Here is a 26,896-nt window from a genome sequence, read left to right on the forward strand (position 1 = left end):
ATGTTTAAATGACTCAATCATACGTGGGTGGAAAACACATGGGCTAACAGAAAAGAAGACGGATCTTCTCTGGCTTTAAACCTTAGCTCCCCTGCACTTTGAACAAAAATTTGTATTCCTGTCATTGGTTTGGGTGGAAAGCAAGCCCTGCAATTTCTCATTGGACAGCTGTCAAACGCCACTGCTCCTCTATTAGTGGGTTTGCAAGCTCCAGGATTTGTCACAGTCAGGATAAGGCATTCTTTAAGTTACAAGCAAACACTTTTAAAAAGCACTCAGTCTTCATTTATTAAAATGAATAGGCCATATATTTTTCTGATGTCCTCTTTTATAGCACATTCAGAGCTATTCAGTTGTGTCTCAATAGAGAAATGCACACAATATTTTGTCATCAATCTTAGGATCAATTATTTGATATGGAGACATTAATTAAAAAATGGGATCACAAAACCTGTTTCTCAAGAATGGGGATGGTGAATAGATGTGGCAGATGGATGTAAACCCAACCAAACGCTGAAGTTCCAGATTAGAAAATGTGCTGTGACCCTTCAATTTTTTTTGTTCACTATTTGAAGTGTGTTATTTATGGTGAGAATGGATGCTGTCGAGTCAGATTTATATTGAATTCACTGAATAGTGCCTGTCGGTCTTAAAGTTCAAAGAGCTTTGGAAACAGCCAGCTCTGTTTTCCTTGTCTCTCTGTCAAGCTGTCTGACAGAGATGAGGTTTGAAAAGGACATGGTCAAGGACGACAGGGTAAGGGTGTATCTTAGCAAACACTTTTACTATGCATTGTGTGTGTCCTGGGCAGCGGCTTAGTCATAATCAGACATACTGCCACTTTCTGGCATAGTCTGATTTATTTGTGTGTACCTGGGGATGCAGATCTTGTGGATGAATTGAAGGCAAAGTTATGCAACAGATCTGCCGTATGACAAGCTTTCTTTCCTCCAACACCACAAACAATTATTAAATATGTCTGAAAAGATAAATCGCTGTCTTTTTCAGCATATTGAGAAAGAAGAACTGATGTCAAACTTGTTCTCGGGTTTCTTTGAGTACTTTGTTGTAGCATTGAGCATGATACTCCAGGGGTTGGAATTCCTAGAGTTCCTCTTAGAGTTTTGACTAGAGGCGTTCATTTTTTCATTTGGTTAAGTGAAATGATACCCAGTCTAGCCTCATTTTTGCCCCAAAAGCCAAAATTTCTGCTATATATATATATATATATATATATATATATATATATATATATATATATATATATATATATATATATATATATATATATATATATATATATATATATATATATACATATATATATATATATATACACATGTGTATGTACATATATATAAATAATGAGCTTATATTCAGATTATGTACGGATGATCTGATGCACTTAAAAGGGTTTAAAGAGGTGTTTCTGCTCTTTGGTCTGTGCAAGAAAAGAAAAGAAATTATCGTAAGTATAGCCATCTGAGAGAACCACTACTTGTGTTTCAGACCATATTTTCTAAGGGGCAGCAGGAAGCTGGGAAGCCAAAACACTTTGTCTCAGAAAGTACCGTAGATAAATTGAAGGGCTGCATCAAGGCACAGCATAAGATAAATAAGGAAATGTGAGTTAATGTACTGCTACTTTAGTAAAGTCTGAGATTAAAACATGGAGCTGGAAATGAGCACAGTAGATCACCTTTTCCTAGCACTTCTTTAGTTATCTATAAAGCAGCAGCTTTTCTTTTATGGTACCTACGGTACTGTGCAAAGTCTTTGGCCACCCCTCATGCCTTTATATTTTGCTTCCAAGGAGCCATACCTATAGTTTTTAAAGTTGTCTTAATCAACAGTTATGCAGACTTTCCGAAGGTCTTTCAAATTTTTTCTTTGGACGTTGGCTGCTTTTTCACTCACTTTCAGCCCAGTCCCTGTGACCATTTTCAGAGCAATGTTTATTCTTGTCTGTTAAACTACTTAACACTGGGCTACGACTTAATAAGCCTTAAAAAGGCACCCAGCTCAAGCGATGAACTAGTGTTGGGTTTAAACATTAGACAACTTACTAAAGAACCAAGTTTAAATTGTATCTTTAGGAACTTTTTAAATAATGATGCAAAAATACATCATTTGTTCCAATTTCTTTAGTTTAATCTACATAAAAATGCCATCGATTACACATTTTCACAGCCATGAAATAGTGTTTTCTGCACCAACAATGTAATTACTAAATAGCTTTTAGCTGAAAACTTGGCATATTTCAGTATGGTGTTCAGTGTTTCCTTAAAAAATGGACAAGTGGAGGACAAAAGAAACATCTACAAGGCATCAACAGTATCTGAATGTTATGTCCTTTAGAAATAGGAAAAAAATCTGGATTTTTGCAATGTACTGTAAATGGTTGTGGCTATAGAATTTTTTAATGATTAGGAATTTAGCATCACAATAGGCTAGATCATCCAACTGCCAATACTCCTGTGCAGCCATTCTTATATAATGAAGAAGATCATAACCATGAAATAAAAACATAAAAAAAACAAATTAAATTTGAGCTTGCTCACCTGCCCAAGTTCAGCTTGTGTGACAGCTTGTTGGGTTTAAATGTATGTAAACCTAAGCACAAATGCTGTGCATGCTCATGCTGTGCAGGCTCTCTATGTCTCAAAGGAGCCTTTATTTAACAGGAGCTTGCAGATCTGGTGAGAGTTTGTGTTCCTGAGCTGAAACGTTTTTTCAGCCTGCGTGTTTCTGTCTGACTTGTCTTTATTTTTTACTGATAGAAATGATACTGCGAGTGTTAGTGTTCTTTTTTTTGGATTTCTGCAATGTATACAATGTCACACTAATGTAACACATGCCGTTGTGTTTCTACAATGCCATACTCTTGGGAGCGAATAGAAAAGAAACAAATGAACCCTAAAACCGTAGACCGTGTGTGCATGTGTCTTTTTTAAAATGGTTTTGTGAAAAGTCCTGGATGACGGATTTTCTTTTTTTTTAAAGTTGTGTCCATGTGTCAACCATTGTAAATATTCTCTTTGTCCCCGAAGAGGTCACCAAAACTGTCAGCTACTCATTTTCCTTAAGGCCACTAAGCACACGCCAGTCAATATATGTGAATGTCTGGGTGTCTTTGTGTGTGCATATATATGTGTGTGTCTTTATTGGTGTAGGGCAGCTCAGGGTGCATTTAGCACTAAGCAAATAGCAGTGGGAGCAGTTTGGTCAGTTGTGATTAGCCGTAGAGAAGCTGAAACATTGAAGGTGACTACAGTGGCACCACTAATGCCTGTGAATGTCACTGAAGCCAGGACACAAAGTTTTAGTCTAAATTTGTGTGCTTGCCTCTGGAAACTTAGTATTCAAAGACATTCCTAAGAGATCTTTTAAGGATTGTAATGTATTTTACAGATAACAGCCAGTTTCTCTCTCTCTCTTTTTCTGGCACTCTCTCTCTCTCTCTCTCTCTCTCTCACACACACACACACACACACACACACACACACACACACACACACACACACACACACACACCCTTAATAGATAAGTATTCAAAGCCAGGTAAAAACTGCATTAATCTTTCTCTCTGCTTCAACAGGGGTGATTTACACTTCTGGTATCCTGGACTGTGAGACCAAAGACTCCTACTGGCTGACTGTCTGTGCCATGGACAGGGGGGTTCCACCTCTGTCAGCTTCTGTTGAAGTCTTCATCCAGGTATAGAATCCACTGCCTATTGAATCATTATGTTAAATACATTTACCCACAGACTTTTATAGCATTGAACATAACAAGCAGATAATTTTCCCTTGTAATTTTAAGCCTTAAATGGATGTCCTCAAAGTGCGCTATTACTAAATACACCTGGTACATGCTGCTGGTAGCAGTTTGGATGTCTTTTTGTCGTCAGAACTGCCTTATTTCTTGGAGACAGAATCAACAATGCTCTATTGGACTGAGAGCTGGTGACTGTGCAGGGCATTTGAGTACAGTAAACTCATGTCATGTCCAAGAAACCAGTATGAGATGATTTGAGCTTTGTGACATGGCAGAAGATGTGATCACTGTGATCATAAAGGGATCATCATCAGTCATCATCAATACTCAGAAAGGCAGTGGTGGTTAAACTATGTGGTGATTAAACTATGCTCTGTTTGTGGCCCAAGATATACAAAGGAAATATCTCCAAACCGTGACACCAGCAGTCTAAGCTGTTGACACAAAGCAGGGGCGTATGCTTTCATGTTTTTTAAGCCAAATTCTGACCCTGGTGAGGCCATACGGACTGTAGCCTCAGTTTCTGTTTCTTACATGGCTGGAAGGGCCCCAGTGTGGTCTTCTGCTGCTGTAGTCCATCTGATTGATTGATTGATTGATTGATTGGTAATTTATTTCAACATGTGAACAATATACAAGTACATTTAGAAAAGAATCTGCTTCGGCGTTCAACCTGTTGTGCATTCAGAGATGTTCTTGTATCCTTCTTTGCTGTATGGAGTGGTTATTTGAGTTACTGTTTCCTTCCTGTCAGCATATCATTTTGACCTTGTCTACATGCCTTAATGCATTGAATTGCTGCCATGTTTATGCCATGGCTGATTGGATATTTTCATTAATGAGCAGCTGAATAGATGTACAAAGGGCCAGTGAGTGTAGATACAAAACAAAAAAACAAAGTTCAAGTGATCTTTGTATGCCAAGTGCCATTAGATGACTGGTACAGCAGTCTTAGCCATTACTGAGCTTCTGTAGACAAGAAGTCTACAGGGTAAGATTGTTTTATATTCAAAATATGGTTTGCCAGTGTGTTACTCCCTTAATTTCACTTCCAGCATATCCAATCGCATTTTAATTGAAAGTATACCAGTTTTAGGTCATTTCAAGTTTATCTGTGTATTTATTGTACATGGAAAAATCATATTTAGTTATGCAGGGTACAGTTATGCACTTTTTATGCGTAACTTCTCGTTAACTACATTAAAATTATGTCAGGTTATAACTTTTCAGCTTTTTTAACTGTAAAAGTAGCTTATTTTTCAATGGCAGTCACTGATAAAAGTTTACAGCCAGTCAACGTTACCCTCCAGGGTAATTTTGATGTTTATACTATAAAATTCTTGTAAAGCATTACATCCAAACAGTATGATGCCAAACGAGTGTGTTACTCTCTTGATTTCTGTACTCAGCACTCAGTCTGTAAGCAAGAGATACACTGTATGGGAATTCTCTGCTTCAAGTTTTTTCTAATTTATTTGCCCTTAAGTTTTTCCACCGTCTAAACACTCAAATACACACATAGTTGCTACATCACTGCTCCCCCTTTGGGGAAGAGTTCAGCTGTGTATAAAAGGGAAAAAAAGACAAGCAGCCTTTTCTGGCTTCAGGATATCCACGTGTGGTTATGTGAGTGGGTGCTTTACTCCCGGCCTATTCATCACATGGAAAAATGGGGAGATTAATCAGGCACAGGTGCTTCTGTTCACCGGCTGAACTGTCTTGGCTCTCTGTGCCTTCCAGCAAATGCTCAATCAACCCACTGCTTGCCATAAATATTCTAGATCTATGCTGTTAGAAGGGAAATTAATTTGGAGTGTGACATCTTTGACATTTTCTGGCAAATATATTTCCATTTTGTGATTGATAACATATCAACCCAGACCCAGACTGATTAACAAAGATACTAAAATCACAACAGAACAATATTACAGTGCGTGCAAATTCAGAGGGCTACTATCCATGTATTTGTTGCCATTCAAAGATCCAACTCAAATGATGAATATTTATTGCCTTTTTCTCCTCTTTTTCTCCTCTTTTTCTCCTCTTTTTGCTTTGTTGTTTCATGTCTTCTTTTCTTCTTTGTCTCTGCTCAGGTAGAAGATGTCAATGATAATGCTCCCCTCACCTCAGATCCTATCTACCACCCGACTATCATGGAAAACTCTCCAAAGGATGTGTCAGTCATTCGTATTCAGGCGCAAGACCCCGATCTCACTGCTATACCCAGTCGTCTGAGTTATCGTATTACTGCCGGCAACCCGCAGAATTTCTTCTCTATTAATCCAAAAACAGGTGAGGTAGTGTGTGATGTGGTACTAGTGGAGTGGAAAGGAATGATGAAAGAAAGAATGGCCCCTCATAAATGCGCTTCAGGCATTTCATTAACAAGCTGGGATTAAACAGAACAACAGATATTACACAGATACGAGCTGTATGACAGAGAACAAAGAAATGAACTGTATCTCGCGTAACAGCATGCAGCTTCTACCTGATACTCCTCTGAGCTATTCACATGTTCTATTCACAGCAGTTATATTTGATTGCTTTTGATGATATGTATTTAAATGTTAAGCTGAAAAGGTGTAGAGTTAAAAAAAAACTGATGCTGGCTAAATGTTTGAGGAGTATTACTTTCAATTTGAAAATAGGATTTATTGAGATAATACCAACCCTGACAGAGGTTCACCATAAGCTCTCTATTAGATATTGGATCAGTGGAGGGTTTTAAACATACTGGGCTTATGAAATTATGCCCAGATAGCCTGTTGTTGTTTATTAAATTTGCTTAGAAATGCATGAGAAATTAAAGTCAGTGAATGTGTATAAAATATTTTGTGAAAGCATATTGTCTGCGATTAATTGAATAATTTTACTTCTATGCCAATATACTGTTATATTATAATATATCTGTTTGTGTGCGGGGATAAATTCTAATTGCGTGTTAAAACATGCTGATTTATGTATCAGTCAGTAGATATTTCATTTTTATGCAGTTTAATTGGATTGGGATGAGTGCATTTTTAAGGTGCGCCACTAATTTGGCATTGAACTCTTATAAATAATGTCAGAGTTGTGATGGATGCTTTGAGAGAGAATCAAAATCGAAACAAGAAAAAACAATCTTGTTTTGGTAATGGCGCTTATATAGCCTTGAGTCATACGCTGTTTCTAGAAGACAGACGTACCCCCACCATGCTGTCAAACATTAGATTGTTGGCTACTGTCTTGGACCCAAGAAGTATTGTGGCCATCGTTTTTTGTGGGGGGGGGGTTTGTGAAGGAAAGGTTGAGAATCAGCTAATGATACCCATGAATAGCAAGCTTAGTTAGCAAGATTAATCTACAGTTCTTTATGATGTGAGATAGGTTATTAGTTTTGGCTAGCAGGAAAAATAAGCATAGAACAAAAAATTTTTGACTAGGGATGTGTGCAACTGGTTGACTCAAGGTTTAAATGTTGCTATCCTTGCCAGTCAGTGCCAGAAATACTAGTTAATTAAGTGTACAATTTTAATTCTACAATGGCAGTCAGCAGGGCTGATGGTTGAGCCTCCATCTCTCTATCTTACTTTGTGCAAGAAAGTTGTAAACAGATGACAGTTGTTTTAAATGTGCTGTTCTGCAATACTTTAATACAACAAGAAAAAAAAGTTGCCGTATGTTAGGCTTTGTCAGGATAAACTGGAGTATAATTACATTACAAAAGCTAGGTGTACCATATTCTGCATCTGGATTTGGGTGCTAGCATTGAAAAAAAAAGCAAGGCTACTGCAGCTATCAATGCTATTAGCCAAACTCTATAAACTAATCAGACTTTGTGAGTGTGCACAATGGTATACACAATGCAAAGTTCATCTAATGCATGATTTGATCAACAAAGAATGTAATTAACATTTTCATATAGCTCCTAAAATGCACATGAAATATTTGTTAGGTCAATGTTTAATTTTGTCCTTTCAAAGAAAAGGACAAGATATTTTAGAGTTTAAACAAGACAGCGCTGCAGTTGTGACTAAAAGTGACCATTCTGGTGATTAAACATTTCTTTGTGCTTAAAGTAGTAATACGAATAAAGACAAAACCTGTTATTTGTAGCAAACCTTGACTTGAGGTTTTTATGAAAAATGGATGCACGACTTTTGGAACCAGCAACTGGCAAACCCCTGGAGACTCAAGTAAAATGAGAAGTGGGCCACAGTGGTCTAGTAATCAAAGATTTGGTCATTTTCAGGCTTAGTCTGGAGTCCCAACTGTCACTGCCTTAAATTTATCAGGCGATTTATCAAATTTATCACAGCTCCCCTGAGGCCACAGAAGGCTGTATATATTTCTTCACATATCTGGTAGAAGATCTGTAAATAGACTAAGTTGCAATATGCGGGAACTTTAGTTTTCTGCATTTTTTCAGATTTGTATTGCAACCTTTTAACTTTTTTGTGCACTTCTTTTTACACACGTGTGTCTGTATATGCAAAAAATCGTATTTAAACATTTACACATTTGAATTTCATATGCATTTTTAAGAATTTCTTAAAAGAAGCCTGACAACTGAATATCAGCTCGCAGATCCTTGTCAAACTCTCCCTTTACTTTTCACAGAGCTTCTGTATAAAAATGCTCTATAGTAAATATTCAGACAATCTATTTTTAAATGAATGATCAATTTATACTAATATAATGGACACATTTGAAAATTAGAAGAATCACTCAAATGTCTCTGAAGAATACAAATATAATCAAAGAAAAATAAATACATAAATGGTAAGTTTGATGTATTTCAGTTTTGGCTGTCAAGTTTGTCCCCATGCATTCTCAGTACAAGCATTGCTTGACGCTTATATTAAAGAATTATTGAAGAGGTAAAATGTTTTATTCAAATCTAGTAGGAAAAAATGTGAAGTCTTTGCCATCTCTGCCCTAGATTAAGTAGTGAGTGTTCTAATAAACAACAAAAGGAAAATTTCAGCTGTTACAAGGACAACTTTTCAGATTCAAAGAAATGTCAGTAAAGTGTTCTGAAACCAGGAGCCTATAGGTAATGCAGCAGGATCTCAGTGATCAAGATTATAATAGAAAGATTTCACTAATAATATGCTGCTGCATGTTCACCTTGTTGGTAAATGTTAGGGGAATTTCCATGTGGCGTCCTCTAATCCTCTGAATATTCCTCTATGCATTATGGCTATAATATTGACATTATGTAGGGAAATGGAGGGGGCTGAAACAGGGTGAGGGGACTAATATTGATCCTATTAGCGAGACGCTGATCCTCAAAAACTCATTACTATGTAAACTGTATCCAACACAGGCATTCTCAAACATAGGTATGGTCGAATAGTCAAAAGAATTTCCCTCCTTTTCATAATCAATTTTCCTTTGATGTTGGTGGAAAATGTCACGTACACTAGACACATAAGACATGCCATATTGAATACAATGTTCAGAAGATCGATTACAAAATATGCATCTTACTTAACCTCTTTGCTAACCTCATTTGCATACAAAAGAAAACAAGCAGTGCAATATTATATATATATATATATATATATATATAATTTTAGTTTTTTAATTGCGTGTGTGTGTAATTATGCATGACTCTCTGTTTAGGATTTTTAGAACCAAAGTAGAATTCCATCATTTAGCTTAACCCCACCCCGAAACCTTAGACACACCTTGATCAATTATTATAGGTCACAAAAGCTCATAGAAATCTGTGTTTTTCATGCAAAAAGCATAAGAAGCAGCATTACATGCTACACAGTGCAATGTTCATAGTTCAGCTGCTGATGAAAGTTCAAAACAGTTAATGGAAATGGAAAATGCATCTATAAATAACATTTAAATGATCTGCATCACTTTGTCAGTTTCATTGATCTTTTTCACGAACAGTCGGACGGGTATGTGATGTAATTATCTTCTTTCCTTTCATAAAGGATAGCCACGTGTATACTACACTAAAGGAGGTAATAAAGGAAGCACTGAGGCACCGTCCCTTAATATTTCAAGAATTCAACTGAGATACTTCTGCGTCAGTTCCCTCACTCGGGAAGCTTAACTGTTTGACTGCAAAATGTTGTGTACCTGTAACAGTGAGTCAGAGTGAGTCATTGTGAATGTTTTAAAGTACCACTGATGTTAATGCTGTCAGTGCAGGTTCAAAATTATACTCAGTTAATTTACTTTTTAGCAGATTACAATACACATGCAAGAGCTGTATCTACAAATAATGTGTGTATGTGTCAGAGAGAAAAGAGACTCTGTGTGGTCATTTAATCAATAGATTAATTGGTTACAGCTTTGTTGGGTCTGTTGCAGTGAGTCAATAGAGATGACGCCACAACCGCAACATACAGCTGTATAAAAATAATTTGCCTTTGTGTGTATGATTGTGCGTTTCTGTGTGTGTGTGTGTAAGCTGTATTTCTTTTGTGCCAGTGTGCATGTCACAGGGGAGAGTTTCTAGCCATCTGAGCCCAGTTTTCTGTCTCTGTCTAAAGACCCACAGTATTCTGTTATCTGTTACTCATTAATTTTATACATAGAAACTCATTGATGACAGTATTGTTTCCAGTGTGATAAATGAACTACAAAAGACACACTGGGTTCCACCAGCTTGCCAAAGCCCATTAAATAACACAAAAAATATGTTTTCTTTTGTGGATAAACTTGACTCTGCAGCTTTAGGAAAACAGTCACAAGGTTTGAATTTGAATGCATCATTACCATAATTTCTATTGTTTTGTGAGTGACAGTGCCACCGTGTTAGTTTGGTAATAAGACATGCATGAATGGGGAGATGCATTCAGTTTAAATCAATCCTCACTGTTTGCACAGTCAGAAACTTTCCATGTACCAGAGTGATTTCATTGGATAAACAAAATCTAGCTGATTGATTTGCTTTCAGGATGCAAGTGGCAGCAAAAACTATGAACCTGAACTGCTGAAAAACTTCTTGAAGTTTTAGATTGTTTTTCAAAACTAGGTTTGGGGTGCTTCAAAGTAATATATTTTTCAGGTTTACTCTGGAAGTGTCATTTTGATGGGTTTGAGGTAGCACAACAATTCCCAAAATGTATTGAAGCCAAACTTTGAATGAGTGCAAAGTGTGTAAATGTGCTGTGACAGCTTACAGTGCTGTCAGTTTGTCTCTGGCTGAGTGAGTGAAGCCTACCTCCTTTGGGGAGGAAAACAGAATAGATAAGTGTTGACACAGGGTGTTAGATGGAGTGCTTCTTGTAAAAACACGCATGTTTGCAGAGTGCCATGGTGGCTGTGTGACCTTTTTTTTAAACAACCTTCTGTTCGATTGAATTGGTTTTGTTATGCCAGACACTTGGGTACACACACACACACACACACACACACACACACACACACACACACACACATATATATATATATATATATGTGTGTGTGTGTGTGTGTGTGTGTGTGTGTGTGTGTGTGTGTGTGTGTGTATATATATATGTGTGTGTGTATATATATATATATATATGTGTGTGTGTATATATATATATATATATATGTGTGTGTGTGTGTATATATGTGTGTGTGTGTGTGTGTGTGTGTGTGTATATATATATATATATATATATATATATATATATATATATATATGTATATGTGTGTGTGTGTGTGTGTGTGTGTATATGTGTATATATATGTATATATATAGCCTGAAAATGACCATATGTATGTCTTGCCCTATGGTGTGAGGACGATCATGAGGAAGTTTGTGGATCAGCCTAAATCTTATTAATGTTCTTTAAGTGGGAAATACACCCCTCATAACACAGTATGTAATTTTGGATTGCCCACAAGGTTCCACTGCTCATGAAGGCAGATACAGGCCCAACTCAGTTTGTCAGTGGACATTTAAATGATTCAGAGAAGGCTTGGTAGAAAGTGCTGTGGTCAGAAGAAACCAGAATCAACCTTTTTGACATCATGTGAAATGCTGAGTCTGACCCAAAAAACACAGACCCCCTCAGTCATTTATGGAGGTGGAAACATTATGCATTGGGACTGTTTTTCTGGTATGGAACAACTTCTCTGCATTGAGGGGCCAATTGACAGGGCCACGTAGCATAAAATCACGGATGAGAACCTTCCCTGAGCCAGAACACTGATGAACATGGGTTGTGGATGGGTCTTCCAACATGACACTGACTCAAAACAGGCCACCAAAGTAACAAAGGAGTAGCTAAAGGGGAAGTACATTAAGGTCTCGCCTAGCAACTCTCCAGACCTCAATTCTATAGAAAATCTGTGGAGGGAACTGAAATCTTGGAGTTGCCAAGTGTCAGCTATAGGATTGTCTGTAGAAAGTGTCTGTAAAGAGGAATGAGCCAAAATCCCTCTTGAGCAACGCAGTATCACCGACAAATGTGTAATAGACATGCCAGTCCACCGTATCCAGTTCACAAATACATATTTCACTTAATGACATTCAAATCACTTTAGAATTTGAAAGTTTTTCTTCAGTATTTTTAGTTTTTTGTCTTTCTCTATTAAAATGAAACGAACCATAAAAGTTGTTCATTTCTTTGTGAGTGAACCAACTTAAAAAATTATCAGAGGACCAAATAATTATTTCCCCCACTGTAAATATGCTACTTATGAATTCTCCCCATTGAATTCTTCCTGATTAGCAGACACGTGACAAGAAGGTTGGCAACAAAATTTAAACAAATGATAGAAAATTTTAAATAAAAAGGGACGTGTAAAAAGCACGTTTTCCACATTATGTTCCAATATCAAACAATAGAGGGAACCAATGCCACTTAAATAATGTATTGCTGTTGTATCCATCACGTTAACCTTGTTGATTTTTATTTTATAACATAAAGCAAAACCTGTCAGTTTTGTGTAATATGTAAAAACAAAAAGTCATAATTTGTCATTGGATCAAACTGTCTTTGGGAAAATTACAATCTTTCTAATGAATCGTTTGATTTTGATTTCTACATCTTAAAGGGATTAAAAAAAAGGAAGATGTTCCAGTATGAATACTTCAAACTTGAAATTAAAAATTAATTTTTTTAGTGTAGCTCGAATTAGAAAATAAATGAGGTGTTATGCGGGTAAGAAGAAAGCGGTGAACTGAAGTTTGTATAATGATTTAAGACAGACCACTGGACCATCACTTTTTGTGTGTGCATGTGAAAGTATGGGTGGTGAATTTTCAAATTATTGCTTCTTTGTCCAATTAAAACTGAGTGTAGTATGACTGCAGATGTGCTGCAAGCTGTAGATCATTGATTTTTATCAGAGTTGTTATTCGCGCCGTGTTCTGCTGAACAAGCCCCTCCTCCTCCTTCCAGTCTGTCTCCCAGAGCTCATGACCACTGCTTTAGATTTACTCCTAATTTGCTTAATTGAAGTTAGCCTGCATAACAAGCTCAAGGTGACACTGTGATATGTGCAAGCTTGTGAATGTGTGTGTGTGTGTGTGTGTGTGAGAGTGTGTGGTGTGTATGTGTGCGCACACCAGGATTTTAGTCTACCCATTGAGCGTTTACTGCACAGCATTTTAGGCACCCAGACTAATCCTACCCCTCTGCAACGCTTCATTACACCGAAACAAAAACACTCAAGCACCACCAGTCACCAGTCAAGCACACTTGCTCTAATAACTTCACATAAAAGTGCACGCAGAGGGATTTCTGTAATATATACTTTTTAGTTATTGTGTGTGTGCGCTGTGTGTATATGGATGTCATTAGTTGCACAGACATGCTGTTACTCTTTAATTATAAGCACCTGCTGTGAGTGAAAAAAAGGATACTGCAGTACAACAAAGAGAATTTTTTTTTTTTTTACTGAAACAAGAATCATCAGTGACTTTTTCCCTTTTGCATTTGTTTGTGCATCTTGGGGTAAAATAGCTCCAGGCTAAGACAAATGTTGACTTACGGTATCTTAATGTCCCGAATCTGCTTATAGATCAATGCTTATGTTTCTTCCTTAGTTTCCTTGTTTGTACGAGTAATGTCTGAGGAGCTTTTTGTTTTATTTCCAAAGTTTTTACTGACTGAATCTGGCAGTAATATTAAGAAAATTCAGTTACTTTGCTGGGGCTTACCTTCCTATTAGGGACAAAAAGCATGTGGCCTCATTGTAAATCATTTAGGCAGGCAGCGTTTTGAATAAGCAGTGGGAAAGGTTTCCAGGAATTGAAAGCTAATCAATATAGCATACTATGAAAAATCCTCAGCTACTATGAACTAAGTGAAAACATGGCTGTATGTGCATATATGTGTGTGTGTGTGTGGGGGGGGCTTTTTAGTTGTATAATGAAAGAACGTTAATAGTTAAATCAAATAATAGGAAAAAAAAATAGCATCAAGAGAATATGAAGTTGTCATTGTGTCTGATTTCCAGTGAAGCCTGATACAGTTTGTCACACCATCCAACCATCATCTGAATGAAGCTGATCGATCAAAGCTATTATGTCCTGGTGGCTTGAAAGCCAACTAAATGACCCTCAGTTATCCAGTACCGTTTGTGCTGAATGTGAATGGCTCAGTTGGGGTTGTAGTATGTAGTTTTTTTGGTGATGCTTACATGCATGCGGGCTTACGCATGCATAAATAAAGTGACTCTAATGACAGATATATTTTTTTTTTCTATAAAGCCAGTGCATATTGTCATGTACAGTAAATGTATAGTGCAAGCAATAAAAGCAGTTTTTATTTGTTATATACAACTTTGCTTTTCTTTTTCTTTTTTTTAAATGATTTTTAGGTCTGATCACAACAACAGCGAGGAAACTGGACAGAGAACAACAAGCTGAACACTTTTTAGAGGTACAGTAAAGCCTGAACCGTATTCATAGGTTCATATTGATATTATTTATCCAGGCCTGCCACTTGCCATAACCTACTATTAACAAAGACAGGGTGGAGGACAACCCTGGCAGACCCTCAAGGCTCCATAAACTGTGATGAATGGCTGTAGTTTTGGGCCCCAGGTTTGGGATTTTCTAAATGTAATCATTCATCATTGGTTATCTTCTCCACTCAGGACGGGAACAGGGAGGAGAGGAGTTGGTCTGCCCAGCATTTGATAAGTGCAGACACTAGGCATACAGATAGCTGGGTGATTACCATTTCTGTTGCTCCTGCAGCTCTGCATACAGATGAACCTGATAATCACAGATTCTTGACTTTGTGGACATGAACAAACTTCTATTCCCCCACACTTCGCTTACAACTTATTAAATGCCATTGAATTCACGAGCACTTTGCCTTTCTACAAAATGGAATGAAATAACCTGCAGTTGACCCACACGATTGCACCTGTGCGCTTTTGTTATGTGTTCTATTGTATGCCCGAATTGCCAATTGAGTTGTCCAGACTCATGCTGCCTTGTTTAGCTCCCATACTTAATAAATGTATGGCAGCACACTACAAAGTGAAAGAAACAGTAGAGAGAAAACTGCCAAGAAAATATACTATTGTGGCCAACTTGGAAAGAAACAAGTAAAGAAGTCTTTGTTAAAACATTGTTCTGAATATCACCCATGCATGCCACCCACTGCTCAGCCTGACTGCTTATGCTGTCTGTAATTAATAGCCTAGTGAAGAGTCAGGCTGGCAGCAATGGTGTTCACCCCTATCTGATCCAATTGATCCGTGATCAGCCCTCTGCCACCGCCTCCAGGGGATCAATAATACAAAGAGATTTCCCGTGAGCTCAGCTCCACGTGGCCCTGCCCTCACACAGCATGAGCAAGATTTACGATATCAATAAAATGTATGTGCTCCCTAGTAAAATCCCATGCATTTGTGTGCTTGTGTTCACGTTTTTCCCAGATTACAGTAATAGATGGCCCGGTGACCACACGCCAATCTACTGTGTGGGTCATAGTTCATGTCCAGGATGAGAACGACAACCCGCCCACCTTCCCAGAGGTCACCTACCGCATCAGCTTGCCCGAGCGAGACAGGAACAAACGCGGGGAACCCGTGTACCGTGTCTTCGCTTACGACCGTGATTATGGCGCCAATAGCAACATCACCTACAGCATCATTAGCGGTAATGAGGACGAAAAGTTCAATATCGACCCCAGGACTGCTATGGTGTCGTCTAAGAAGATGGTGACAGCAGGCAGCTATGACATCCTCACTGTGAGTCTCTCATATCAAATATAAAAGCTATCCTCGTTTTTAAAAGGAAAGCCTGTATTTGAAATCTGTGGGGAGATATGGCAGACAAAAGCCAGCACTCAGTAACAACAGTCTAAATTGCTGAAACGGCCTTCCTTGAGATAAGACTTTAAGGCACAGTGCTGCTTTTTTTCCATGTCTTGAGTGCTGCGTTTTCAATTCCGTTTCTTACAAACTAATCACAGCCAGTGTGCGCTTGTTAGCTCCTAAGGCTCTGCTTTCAGGGAAAGTTGGCAGAAGCAAACGCAGTAACTTTGCCATGTTTCATCAGGCAAAAGACCAGGTACTGGAGCACACACATTATTCTATTGCCAATAAATTCAGCAGCAGAGTGGAGGGGTTGTGGGGTGGAGTGGTGTCGATGGATACTAGGTGGCATGATAGATCTTAGTTGATCTAGCATGAAAGGGTACTTGTGGTCAGACTAATATTACAAACAAACACAAATTGCATTTTTTGCATCCATATTTATACACTGGCCAAACTAGTATTGTATTTGTGTTGGGTGCGAAAAAGGCAGACCAAGCTATTGAAAGCCAGGTAGTGAGGCTCATCTCATTAATCTGCATTTGTTGGGATCAAAGTTTTTGTATGGATGGGATGTTATTGCTAGGCTATAGATGTAGTTAATCCACTCTAGGGGCAGTCAGTCAGTGCAGTGGTGATCAGTATAGATTATGATTGTAGGTTTCGTGGTCTATGAAGTGGAGAGGAAAGAATTCTAATGTACTCAAAGTTTTTGGTTGGCCTGAATACATGCATACTAATAGCAAGTAGTGGTAAGTCCTCCATTTGCTTGTGTTGGTATGGTGGCCCTGAAAGGTCAAATGCATTGCAACTCAAAAAACAGAAAATAGAAAAACACTGTAAAATCAGACAAAACACAACAGAAATGGAAAGAAAATTAAGCAAACATCATGAAACGAAATAAAAGTGTTTCTAGAGGGAAACAATAATGTGGTGGAACTACTGCAAAGAGTAAACGGCTAATACCAAACGTGTATCTACAATATTATATGAATCATGTGATTTTAATGCACATATTGATATGCAGCTTTTTCTTCTTTACATTACCGATGAACCCTCTGCTTCGTTTGAGTGTGTCTCAGTGCAATCCTTCGCATGTTTTGGTTTCTGTCACTCTCACAGCTTGTTTTGTTTCATGATTTGTTATTTGTTTGTTTGTTTTTTATATTTCTGTTGTTTTTCATTCAGCACCCTGAGGCAACTGAAATTGTCATTTTTCTATTTGCTGGTGGTTTCATAAGTTGCAGTCCATTTGATCTCTCAGGGCTACCAAACTAATTTATCTATATTGTTCCTTCTCTTAGATAAAAGCAGAGGACGGTGGCGATCCGCCATTATGGTCTACTGTTAAACTTCATGTAGAGTGGATTCGTAAACCTGCCCCCTCACCAGTGCCCCTACTGTTCACCCAGCGGTACTACAATTTCTCCATTTCGGAGACAGCTACTGTTGCCCAGCCAGTGGGAGTCGTGGCTATCAGCCAGTCCAGCACACCTGTCTGGTTCACTATCATTGGTAAGAAAATTAATATAAGATACTGAACTAACAGAGAGCCAAAGGACAGTAAATACTCTGAATTTTCTCATAAAAGTGTCCTGGTTACACTAATGAAAAGTTACAAAGTGTTTCTTGATAGTGAGTTAGTAATAAATTGTTCTAGTTTTCATCATTATTGTCTTGACTCTGGTAAAAAAAAACAGATCTCCTCCCTGGTTTTTAATAGAACAACTAAGGAATATTAACTTTTATTTGATAGTTAACATTAAATAAAAATGTAGAGCTGTTAAATCAAGAAAATATGTTTAATATTTAATTGTTCTTTTTTTAATAGACAGAGAAAATGCAATGTGCAAATGTTTTTCCCAGTTCATTCTTAGTGTTAATGTTAGATGAGTAATCGTACAGAAACGGTTATTCATATTTCAGATAGTTTTAAAAAATAAAAGCATTGGGGATATTTTATTTCAAACTTCCAGAAGTAAGCTCTTATCACCCACCCTTAGCTTAAGTATTCTAATGAAAAGTCAATTTGTATCACTTAGTGACACATATATATGTAAAAACGTCAAGAGGTCAACTTTGCAGTGCTGTATATAAATCATCCAAACCTTTGATCACAGGGATATCCAGACTTCATGAATATTTATATTCTCTTTTTTCTTTCCTCTCTCTCACCTTTAAGGCGGGCGCCCTGCCAGAGAAATGTTCTACATTCCTCAGAATGCATGTGGAAGAAACTGCTCGCTTGACACAGGTCGGGTCAAAGCTAATTTTGCCACACCTTTTCCCCCAAATGCTGCAGGTTTGAAGAAATTAAGGAAATCAAGGAAATGTAGCACGCAGTTCCATGACCTTGTTTAGCCAAAGGCAGAAGTGATCGATCTGAGTTTGGAATAGTAATCTCACACAGCTCCACTAATACTATGCAGTATCATTATCTCTGCCCACACAAGACAGGTTTGTGCTATTAGTTCAGCTACATTGTAGCTACTTTGGAAAGTTGCTGCATTTCTGATAGAAGCAGCCTGTAATGATACTGCTCCCCCTTCCATAAGGCCTCCATACAGTATTTTTATAAAACAACAGGCTATTTTAATGTTTCCACTTAAGGCTGAATTCAAATGCACCTCACTGTTTTTTAGCAGTTATGGATAAACCTTACAGTGACTAAAACAAGTACTAAGAAATGTGAGAGGAATTGCTCTTACAGTATAAATGACCCTTCAGAGATTTAACACCCACATTTTCAGATGCTCCTTAGATTTACAAAACTTCACAGAGCTCTAGCCCAGTGCTTTACTGTCAAGCCCGGCAGCATTAGTATTTCGGATCACTCTCACTGCTTTGTGCATCATTGGTCAGCCACTGCAAACAACTGTGGAGCTGAAACTGCACTGGAGCGTTTAGCAACTAAAGAGGCAGATTGTATTCCTCTGGTGGAGACCAAAGCCAGATCTGAAAATATGGGATACTTTGCTTACATTTGTTAGGGGCTATGTACAGTTTGAGAGTTTTGCATATAATTGCTTTTTTGTACTGCATTTCTTTTGAATCACACTAGAGAAATATTTGTTCTTAATCATTTTTATGGCACTGAATGTGATTTTGTGATATAGATAGACAGAAGAGTTTGATTCTTATACGGCTTTCTTATCGGGCGTGCTCTTCCTGGATTAATAACAGAACTCTGAGGCATCATTCCACCCTGACAGGAAAAGAAACTAGTGATTACATGCTGTAATTTTCTTTTTTCTCAATGCTGTGAGACTGATTCCTCGTAGTGTTGAATTGACCCACTGCTCTGCCATGAAAAGTAGAACAAAAAATAAATAAACAATGTGAGATCCTGTATTTTGCTCCCACTCAACACGCATCAGTGGTTGTGTGAAAAATGCCCAATCAGTATTCATATGCTGAGGGGTGCTCAGGCTCCCAGATATCTCGGGAGAGAAGCTGGAATGAGAGGAAGGATGGTACCGAATACCTAACACATATCACTCCCCTCCTTCACTTTAATCAAACATTAAGCCTTTAAACTGTACACTCGCCGCCCGTGGAAAAGACCCTGCTGCAGGTTTTTGATCTCTGAGATGGGTTGTGTTTTGGAGTGATAAGACAGATGTTTGCGTGGCTGTTAACAGCTCTCAGGCTGCCAAGTGGGTTTGGTGCTACATCACATTGCATTTCAGTTCATTTTATTTCACAGTCCCTCCAGCTCCAGACGAAGGCACCTGGCCAAAACAATTACACAGTAATAACTTAGAGCACCTGAGTCTTATATGCAGTGCGAATACTAAAAGGCTGACACTAAGTGTGTGTACGGGGGATGGGTGTGTGTGTGTTCATTTATTCCAGGGAGCTTTGACATGCAGTTTGACCTCCAACTGGGGGTGGGGACTCTAGTCGTGGCCAAGCCCCTTGATGCGGAGGTGCAGTCTGTGTACAACATGACGGTACAGGTGACAGATGGGACCAACTTTGCCACAGCACAGGTACACAGAGTTTTGATTTGTTATGCACTGGCGCTGCCTCTCATACGCCCCAGACCCACATCAAATTAAATTATTGTTCCCTCTTTTCACGGGGAACTGTTTACGCTCAGCTTCGCTTCCTCTGCTTGCGCTCGGTTTTTCTGAAATTATCTCATACTGACTATGAAATGTGCTTTTGTTGCCCTGCTTTGACATTCCCTGTGCTCCTGCTGTCGGGGCTCCCCTACTGGGTATATCTTGTAAGGGAAATCCTTGATATCAGAGAATTAATGGGATTACTCTGGACAAATAAAGGTCAAGATACAAAAAGAACGTCATGCCTCTTGGAGAACGCTCGCTCTGGCTTACCAGTCTGCCATTAATAGGGCCTTGTCTTAATGCAAATAGTGTTCAGTTGTGTCTGAGCCTTGCATTTACTCTACAATTGGATTGAGGATTGTCAGTTACCGAAGCTAATTCGACTCCAAGTCTCCTATCACTGTTTGCCACTACGCTGACTATGCAGATTTCCCCTTTCCTATCTCTTCATCATTCAGGTGTTCATTCGAATACAGGACAGCAACGACAACCCTCCAGTTTTTTCTCTACCAGCTTATGATGTCAGCGTATCTGAGGACGTACCAGTTGACATGGAGCTGCTGCGGGTCAGAGCATCGGACATTGATGAGCGTGCCCGTTTGAGCTTCTCCATCTATGGCAGCGTAGACCCGGCCAGTATGAGGCTGTTTAGGGTCAATCCTGGCACAGGAGTTGTCTATACTGCAGACAGGCTCGACTATGAAGCCCGGACACAGCACATCCTCACTATTATGGTGGGAAAGGAAGCATGGATGACAATCTGTTCGTGTGTGTGTGTGTGTGTGTGTGTGTGTGTGTGTGTGTGTGTGTGTGTGTGTGTGTGTGTGAGCTTGGATGTTACTGTGAGTCTCTATGCGCCACTGTGCTATCCAATAAATTATGTCCGTTTTGGCAACTGTGTCTGCCTCACTTAATTTTTGCTGATTTTGTTCTTTTATCACCTCGTACAGCTCTATCCATATTCATCTCTCGTTTGCTGCTTTAGGTCAAGGATCAGGAGTTTCCATTTAACCGTGACCTAGCTCGTATCCTGGTGGCAGTGGAAGATTCCAATGATAACATTCCCTACTTCACCAGCACCGTATACGATGCTACGGCCTACGAGACTTTTTCTGTCGGCACGTCTGTAGTGCAGGTGACGGCCCTAGACAAAGACAATGGGATTAATGGGCAGCTCACCTATACTATAGAAGCAGGTACGGTCCAATGTGCAAGAAGATTATTCTCCTTTTGATTTGTATCTGTGCTTGTGTTTTAAACAGTGTAGTGACCTGTGATTTCTTTTTGTATCCTCCTTTAATAGTGTCTGTAACCTTTCTGCTACTTTCAGGTAACACCGGTGGTGTGTTTGGCATTGATAATACCACAGGCCTTATCTTCATTGCCAAGGAACTGGACCTCACTTCTTTAGGCTTTTACACCCTCAGTGTGCGCGTCACAGACAGTGGATTTCCCCCATTAATGGCCACCGCTTCAGTTCGCATTTCCTTGATCCTCTCAGACTTCTCCAAACCGAAATTCTCTCAGAAGGAGTATCAGGCTGAGGTAAAAAAATAAATAAATAAAAAATAAAGTTAGAGATAAATTACTGTCTGAAGGGAGAAGGCTGGAGAGGGTGGGAGAGATAGGAGGAATAAAGACAGCTTGGAGGCGGTATGTGTGTATAGAGGTTAAATGTCTAGACAGATATACAGGAGGTAAGAACGGTATTTTTCAGGAAATGGTCTATACAACTCACTCAAGTTCTGAAAATCTACCTGTATATTTCTGCTCTTTGGCTTTATAGATTATGGAGAACAGCAAAACTGGAACTTACGTGATCACTGTTAGCGCCCTCAGCCGCTCAGCACTCATTTATGACATCACCAGAGGCAACGAGGAGCGCTGCTTCTTTATTAACCACCATACCGGTGTAATCACTACACGCAAACCGCTGGACTTTGAGGTTTGTTAATGTTTTTTATTTTTTGGTTATATATTAGATGTATAGATGCTTAGCAGTCAAACAGTGGGTACGAGGGGCTTCCGTTCTGTCCCAAGTGCATTTTGTAGGTGTGCCTTTGACCCAAATATATAGTCAGTCATAAAGAATTATATTCAGCCAAAAAAAGCAACAGCAAACAAGCAGTCCTGGAACAGATGGTGTGGCCCTCAGAGCCGTAATCAGCATTACATCTAATCACTCACTGTGATTAGATGAGAAAAAAGTAACTGAGAGTGCATAAATATGCAGAGGTTCTCCAAGATGCTTCTAACAAGCTGTCATTTCAGTCACTTGTTTGAATATACCCTGAGGACAAGGTATTGTTGGAAAGGGAAAGGATGGTAACATGAAATATTTATGTGATTTAATTTCTATTTCCAAAGATTTATAGCATTATTTTTAAAGCCACTGTCACGTTCTTCTTTATGCAAAAAAAAAGCTGGCTTTACATCGGATCTAAATTGAATTAGTTTTTTAAACAATTTCACTGGATTTCTTTGCTTTGCCAGCAAACAACATCTTACTTTCTGGTGGTGCGTGCCCTGAGCATGGCTGGAGTGGAAGCCAGCACCTCCGTCATCATACAAGTAGTAGATGTGAACGACAGCCCACCTGTATTCCAACAAATCAGGTATTAGTTGTTGTATCAGTTGTTGAGTGTTAAAAAGTGATTTTCTCGACCGACCTAAGAAATATTTGACTGACATCAGCGTTACCTTTTTCTCCTAACAGGTATGTCGGCGTAGTCAGCGAGGCTGCTCCAATCAACAGTGTGGTCCTGGCAGAGGACGGTAACCCTTTGGTCATCCAGGCAACTGATAAGGATCGCAACCACAATGCCCTGTTAGTGTTCGAGATCATAGGTGAGACTGCTCGGATGTTCTTCAGCGTGGACTCTGGGACTGGATCGATCCGGTAGGTGATAATGCTGTGCAGAAGTTGAATCACTATTGATCTGATTAATTTCCTTATAAGTTGATATATAATGGGTTTGTTTAAATGATTTTTAGAACGATTGCCAGTCTGGACTATGAAACCTTCTCTGAGTTCGTCTTTCGGGTTCATGTTAGAGATAGTGGCCAGCCTCCACGGGATGCTGACAGCCCAGCAGAGGTACTTATAAAGGTAAGCAAATAACATATGAATCAGCTTTCATTGTCTCATAAACAACTCTTGACTCACTTTGAGTTCTGCGTTATCGTAGTCATTTCTCAACATTATTTTCACTCCCTGTGTACCACGTCTTAGGTGATCAACATCAATGACTCGCCCCCTAAGTTTTCCCAGGACACTTACGAGACAATCCTCTTGTTGCCTACCTACATGGGTGTAGAGGTTCTTAAGGTTAAGGCTCTTGACCCCGATATGACCTCTGACCCCACACTTAACCCTGACAAGTCTATCACACCACAGCTGCTTTACTCTTTGGTGGATAGCAATGTGGAGTTCTTTTCTGTTGAGCCATACACTGGACTTGTGACCGTCATCAATCAGAGCCTCAATAAAGACCGTTATCGCTTCAATGTGAAGGTAGGTCTTTAGTGGACATGACATACCATTTGAAAGTCTTTTCATCATTCTGCTATCTGGACTAAGCTGGGCAAACATAATAATGATTTCCTCCAGAAGGTCAGATTCCTGGGTCAGTGCAGAGTTGTGCACATAGAGCCCAAAATTATGTGGTGACTTGTTACGGGATACATCATCTGCATGACTCAGGATTTTCTGACCCAGGATTACATCCAGAATTATTTTACTGTTTTTATTAAGAAAATAAGGGCAGTCAAATTGAGCTAAGAAAAAAACCTCCAGCATTACATTCTCTGCCATAGCTAATTCTGACTCATTTATCTTCTTTCTTTAAGGTTTGGGATGGACGTTTTTCCAGCATGACACTGGTCACGGTGCTTGTCCGAGAAGCTATAGACAGCGGAATTCTCTTCACCTTCCCAGTTTACTTTGCCTCCATCCCAGAGAACATACCCAATATCACCTTAGCGACTGTGGTGAGCACAGTTGGTCACCGCCTCAACGAGCCACTCAAGTACACTCTGCTGAACCCCGTTGGGCGCTTCAGCATTTGGCCCACTTGTGGAGCAGTGTTCACTACCGGTGTGCCTTTTGATAGAGAGGAGAAGGACAGTTATGAATTGGTGGTGGAGGTCAGCAGGGAAGATGAAATATTGAGGGTGGCTAGGGTGATCGTGCAAGTACAGGTAGGTATGGAAATCATCTGCCTGCAAGCATGCTTCTAGTTGTTGCTTTTTCTGTCCATCCTTCACACTTACAGTAATGCAGACTTGGGCGTATTGGGGCAGTCATGTGTTTTCAATTCTTTTGGTTTAGAATGCTTTAAATACGTTTTACATTGTTGCTTGAATGTGTTTTTGTTATAGACTAATTTGGTAGGACAGTGGTGCAGTGGTCAAGAGATTGCGGTGCAGATTTTGTGTTGCTGAACAACATTAACCCTCCTGAGCTTTAAAATGACCCCATTATGTTTTTCTTAAAATCAAATCTTCTAGGTGGAGGATGTAAACGACAACTCTCCACAGTTTGTGAACCTTCCCTACTACGCTGTAGTGCAGGTAGAAGCACAGCCAGGATCAAGTGTTTTCAGGGTCTCAGCTACTGACAAAGACTACGGTCGGAATGGACAAGTGACGTACAGCCTTAAGGAGCAGCACAGAAACTTTCAAGTAAGTAAAACATCTTCCCTTATTTTATATGGGAGGCTGTAAAATGTTATAATTGTGCAAATTCATGAGTTGGACTGATTAATGTCTATAAATCCCATGCAGGTGCACCCTGTGACAGGAGAGCTGACCTTAAAGAGAGCCTTCGAGGCAGATTTATCTAACGCAGAGTACAAACTGATCCTCGTGGCGACTGACGGTGGCTTCCCTCCTCTGTCCAGTGAGGTGGAGCTGCCTGTTAGTGTAGCAAATAAAGCTATGCCAGTATTTGACAAGCCTTTTTATGGTGTCACCGTCAAAGAGGATTTGGATGTCTCCACCTCCGTCTTGTGTATCAATGCCAGTAGTCCCGAGGGCCAGAGCGTCATCTTCACCATCACAGATGGAGACCCATCCCTCCAGTTTGACATTGGCTTCGACACAGGAATCATCCGTGTGATTTACCCGTTAGACTATGAGACCACACAGTATTACCGTTTAACGGTGAAGGCTACCGATACACTGACCGGAGCTAAGTCGGAGGTTGATGTGGACATTGTCATGCTGGACGTGAACGATAACCCACCGCTGTTCCTGAACACTTCATACTCAGCTGTGCTCTCTGAGAACTCCATGATTGGAACGCCCGTCTTACAGGTGTGTGTGTGCGTGTGCGTGTGCGCATGCCTGTGTTTGCTGAGTTAGTCCAGTGTGTACTCTAACTGAATGAGTGTTTACACTTAAGAGTCACTTCAGCAGCATTGCGGATGGCTCATTTATTCATGGGAAGATGGTGTGATATTTGCCTAGAAATTTCCCAGTGGAAGTGCTTGACCTTTAATACAATAGTGCTCTTTTTTCATTCGGGAACATATTTCTGTTTACAAGATGAGAACATCATATGATTGAATTTGGATTTTTCTCACATCTTTTTAAGTCAGTCAGCAAAATACTGTAGGCCTGTGTCCCTTTTTACTAGCATTAAAGTGTAAAAGAAACAGATTTAAGAACAGAGGCTTATAATCACTGAGCCTTAAAATATGCTTTGCTCTTGCTCTGTGGTACTGCAGTATTGTTTACCATGTGGGTCGTATTTAACCTGATCAAAAGCACATCTCTGCCTCAGCAGTCAAATAACAGATTTCTGGACATCCAAGAAGGGATGCCAAATGGTTTGGTATCAGTACATGAAACAGTCGCTAAGAGATGACCTAAGTTTCTGTTTATTAGCTCTGAATGGCTATAATGGGCAAAATATAAAGATAACTTTGATAAATTAAAAATCTTGGTGGTCCTCCTTGGTATGAAGGTCAGCTTTTTCAACTTTAGTGAAAATTGGGGAGAAATGTTTGGTCTATAAATGTACGGCATCAGTACGGCAACCACATCAGTTAAATTAACGCAAATTAAATTAACATAAGCTTGGTGAACTGAGTTTTCCCCAGGTCGTTGATGAACAAGTAGGAGATCTGACTGGCGCAGCCTGGTGAAACAGTGCGGCCTCTCATTGTTTTACAAGACAAAATAATTGTTTGTTTAAGTCTAAGAAACCAAAATGCCAAAATATATTTTTGCTTATTTCAGTGACCTCTAGTGGTTATGTGCTGTGTTTTTTGTAGTTTCTCAATATCAAAATATCAGTTTCTCGATATCTATTTATTATAGGTACAGCTGGCCTTCATATATTTGAAAATCATGCATATGTTTTAAAAGTTAACTGCACAAACTCACTTCCAACTTTGACCCAATTGTGGCATTACATTACTCAAGTCACAGATATAAAAAACAGGGGACCAAATTTCAAAACCTTTTATATTTGTTTAAAAGAGCTGCACAGACTCCGACAGAAGTAAAAACGGTTAGTTATGTCTATAACTTCTGTTCCCTGAAGGAGAGGAACGAGGTACAACACATAAGTATGGGATATCACGCCCTCGCGTGTCCTGGCTGAAGAAACCTTTATTCACGCCTTTACGGCAGATGACGTGTGATGACACGCGCAAGGCCCCGCCCGCACATATAGCCGCTGCCATCACCGTCATCCCTCAGTTCGATAGCCGCTCTTCACCGAGCCAACTGCTCAGTGGGGCCACCCTGTGTTGTACCTCGTTCCTCTCCTTCAGGGAACAGAAGTTATAGACATAACTAACCGTTCCCTTTCAGTCGATTCACTCGGTACAACACATAAGTAT

At 39.3% G+C, this 26,896-nt stretch overlaps 1 protein-coding gene across 4 annotated transcripts in view; it reads left to right on the forward strand.

Annotated features, from left to right (window-relative positions):
* fat3b (FAT atypical cadherin 3b) overlaps positions 1-26,896 on the forward strand; it is a 74,346-nt gene that overhangs the window by 7,894 nt on the left and 39,556 nt on the right. For all 4 annotated transcript variants that reach the window (XM_082548688.1, XM_082548689.1, XM_082548690.1 and 1 more), the window contains exons 5-22: positions 3,599-3,717; positions 5,871-6,069; positions 14,524-14,585; positions 15,595-15,909; positions 17,280-17,490; positions 18,158-18,229; positions 19,831-19,967; positions 20,504-20,779; positions 21,031-21,241; positions 21,376-21,590; positions 21,832-21,990; positions 22,539-22,660; positions 22,762-22,944; positions 23,040-23,154; positions 23,278-23,559; positions 23,895-24,245; positions 24,555-24,728; positions 24,831-25,361. In XM_082548688.1, the coding sequence (XP_082404814.1) occupies positions 3,599-3,717; positions 5,871-6,069; positions 14,524-14,585; positions 15,595-15,909; positions 17,280-17,490; positions 18,158-18,229; positions 19,831-19,967; positions 20,504-20,779; positions 21,031-21,241; positions 21,376-21,590; positions 21,832-21,990; positions 22,539-22,660; positions 22,762-22,944; positions 23,040-23,154; positions 23,278-23,559; positions 23,895-24,245; positions 24,555-24,728; positions 24,831-25,361 (3,734 nt within the window). The remainder of the gene's footprint in view (positions 1-3,598; positions 3,718-5,870; positions 6,070-14,523; positions 14,586-15,594; positions 15,910-17,279; positions 17,491-18,157; positions 18,230-19,830; positions 19,968-20,503; positions 20,780-21,030; positions 21,242-21,375; positions 21,591-21,831; positions 21,991-22,538; positions 22,661-22,761; positions 22,945-23,039; positions 23,155-23,277; positions 23,560-23,894; positions 24,246-24,554; positions 24,729-24,830; positions 25,362-26,896) is intronic.

The sequence above is a fragment of the Aulonocara stuartgranti genome (assembly GCF_965226115.1).
Source record: "Aulonocara stuartgranti genome assembly, chromosome: 10".
Classification (NCBI taxonomy): Eukaryota; Metazoa; Chordata; class Actinopteri; order Cichliformes; family Cichlidae; genus Aulonocara; species Aulonocara stuartgranti.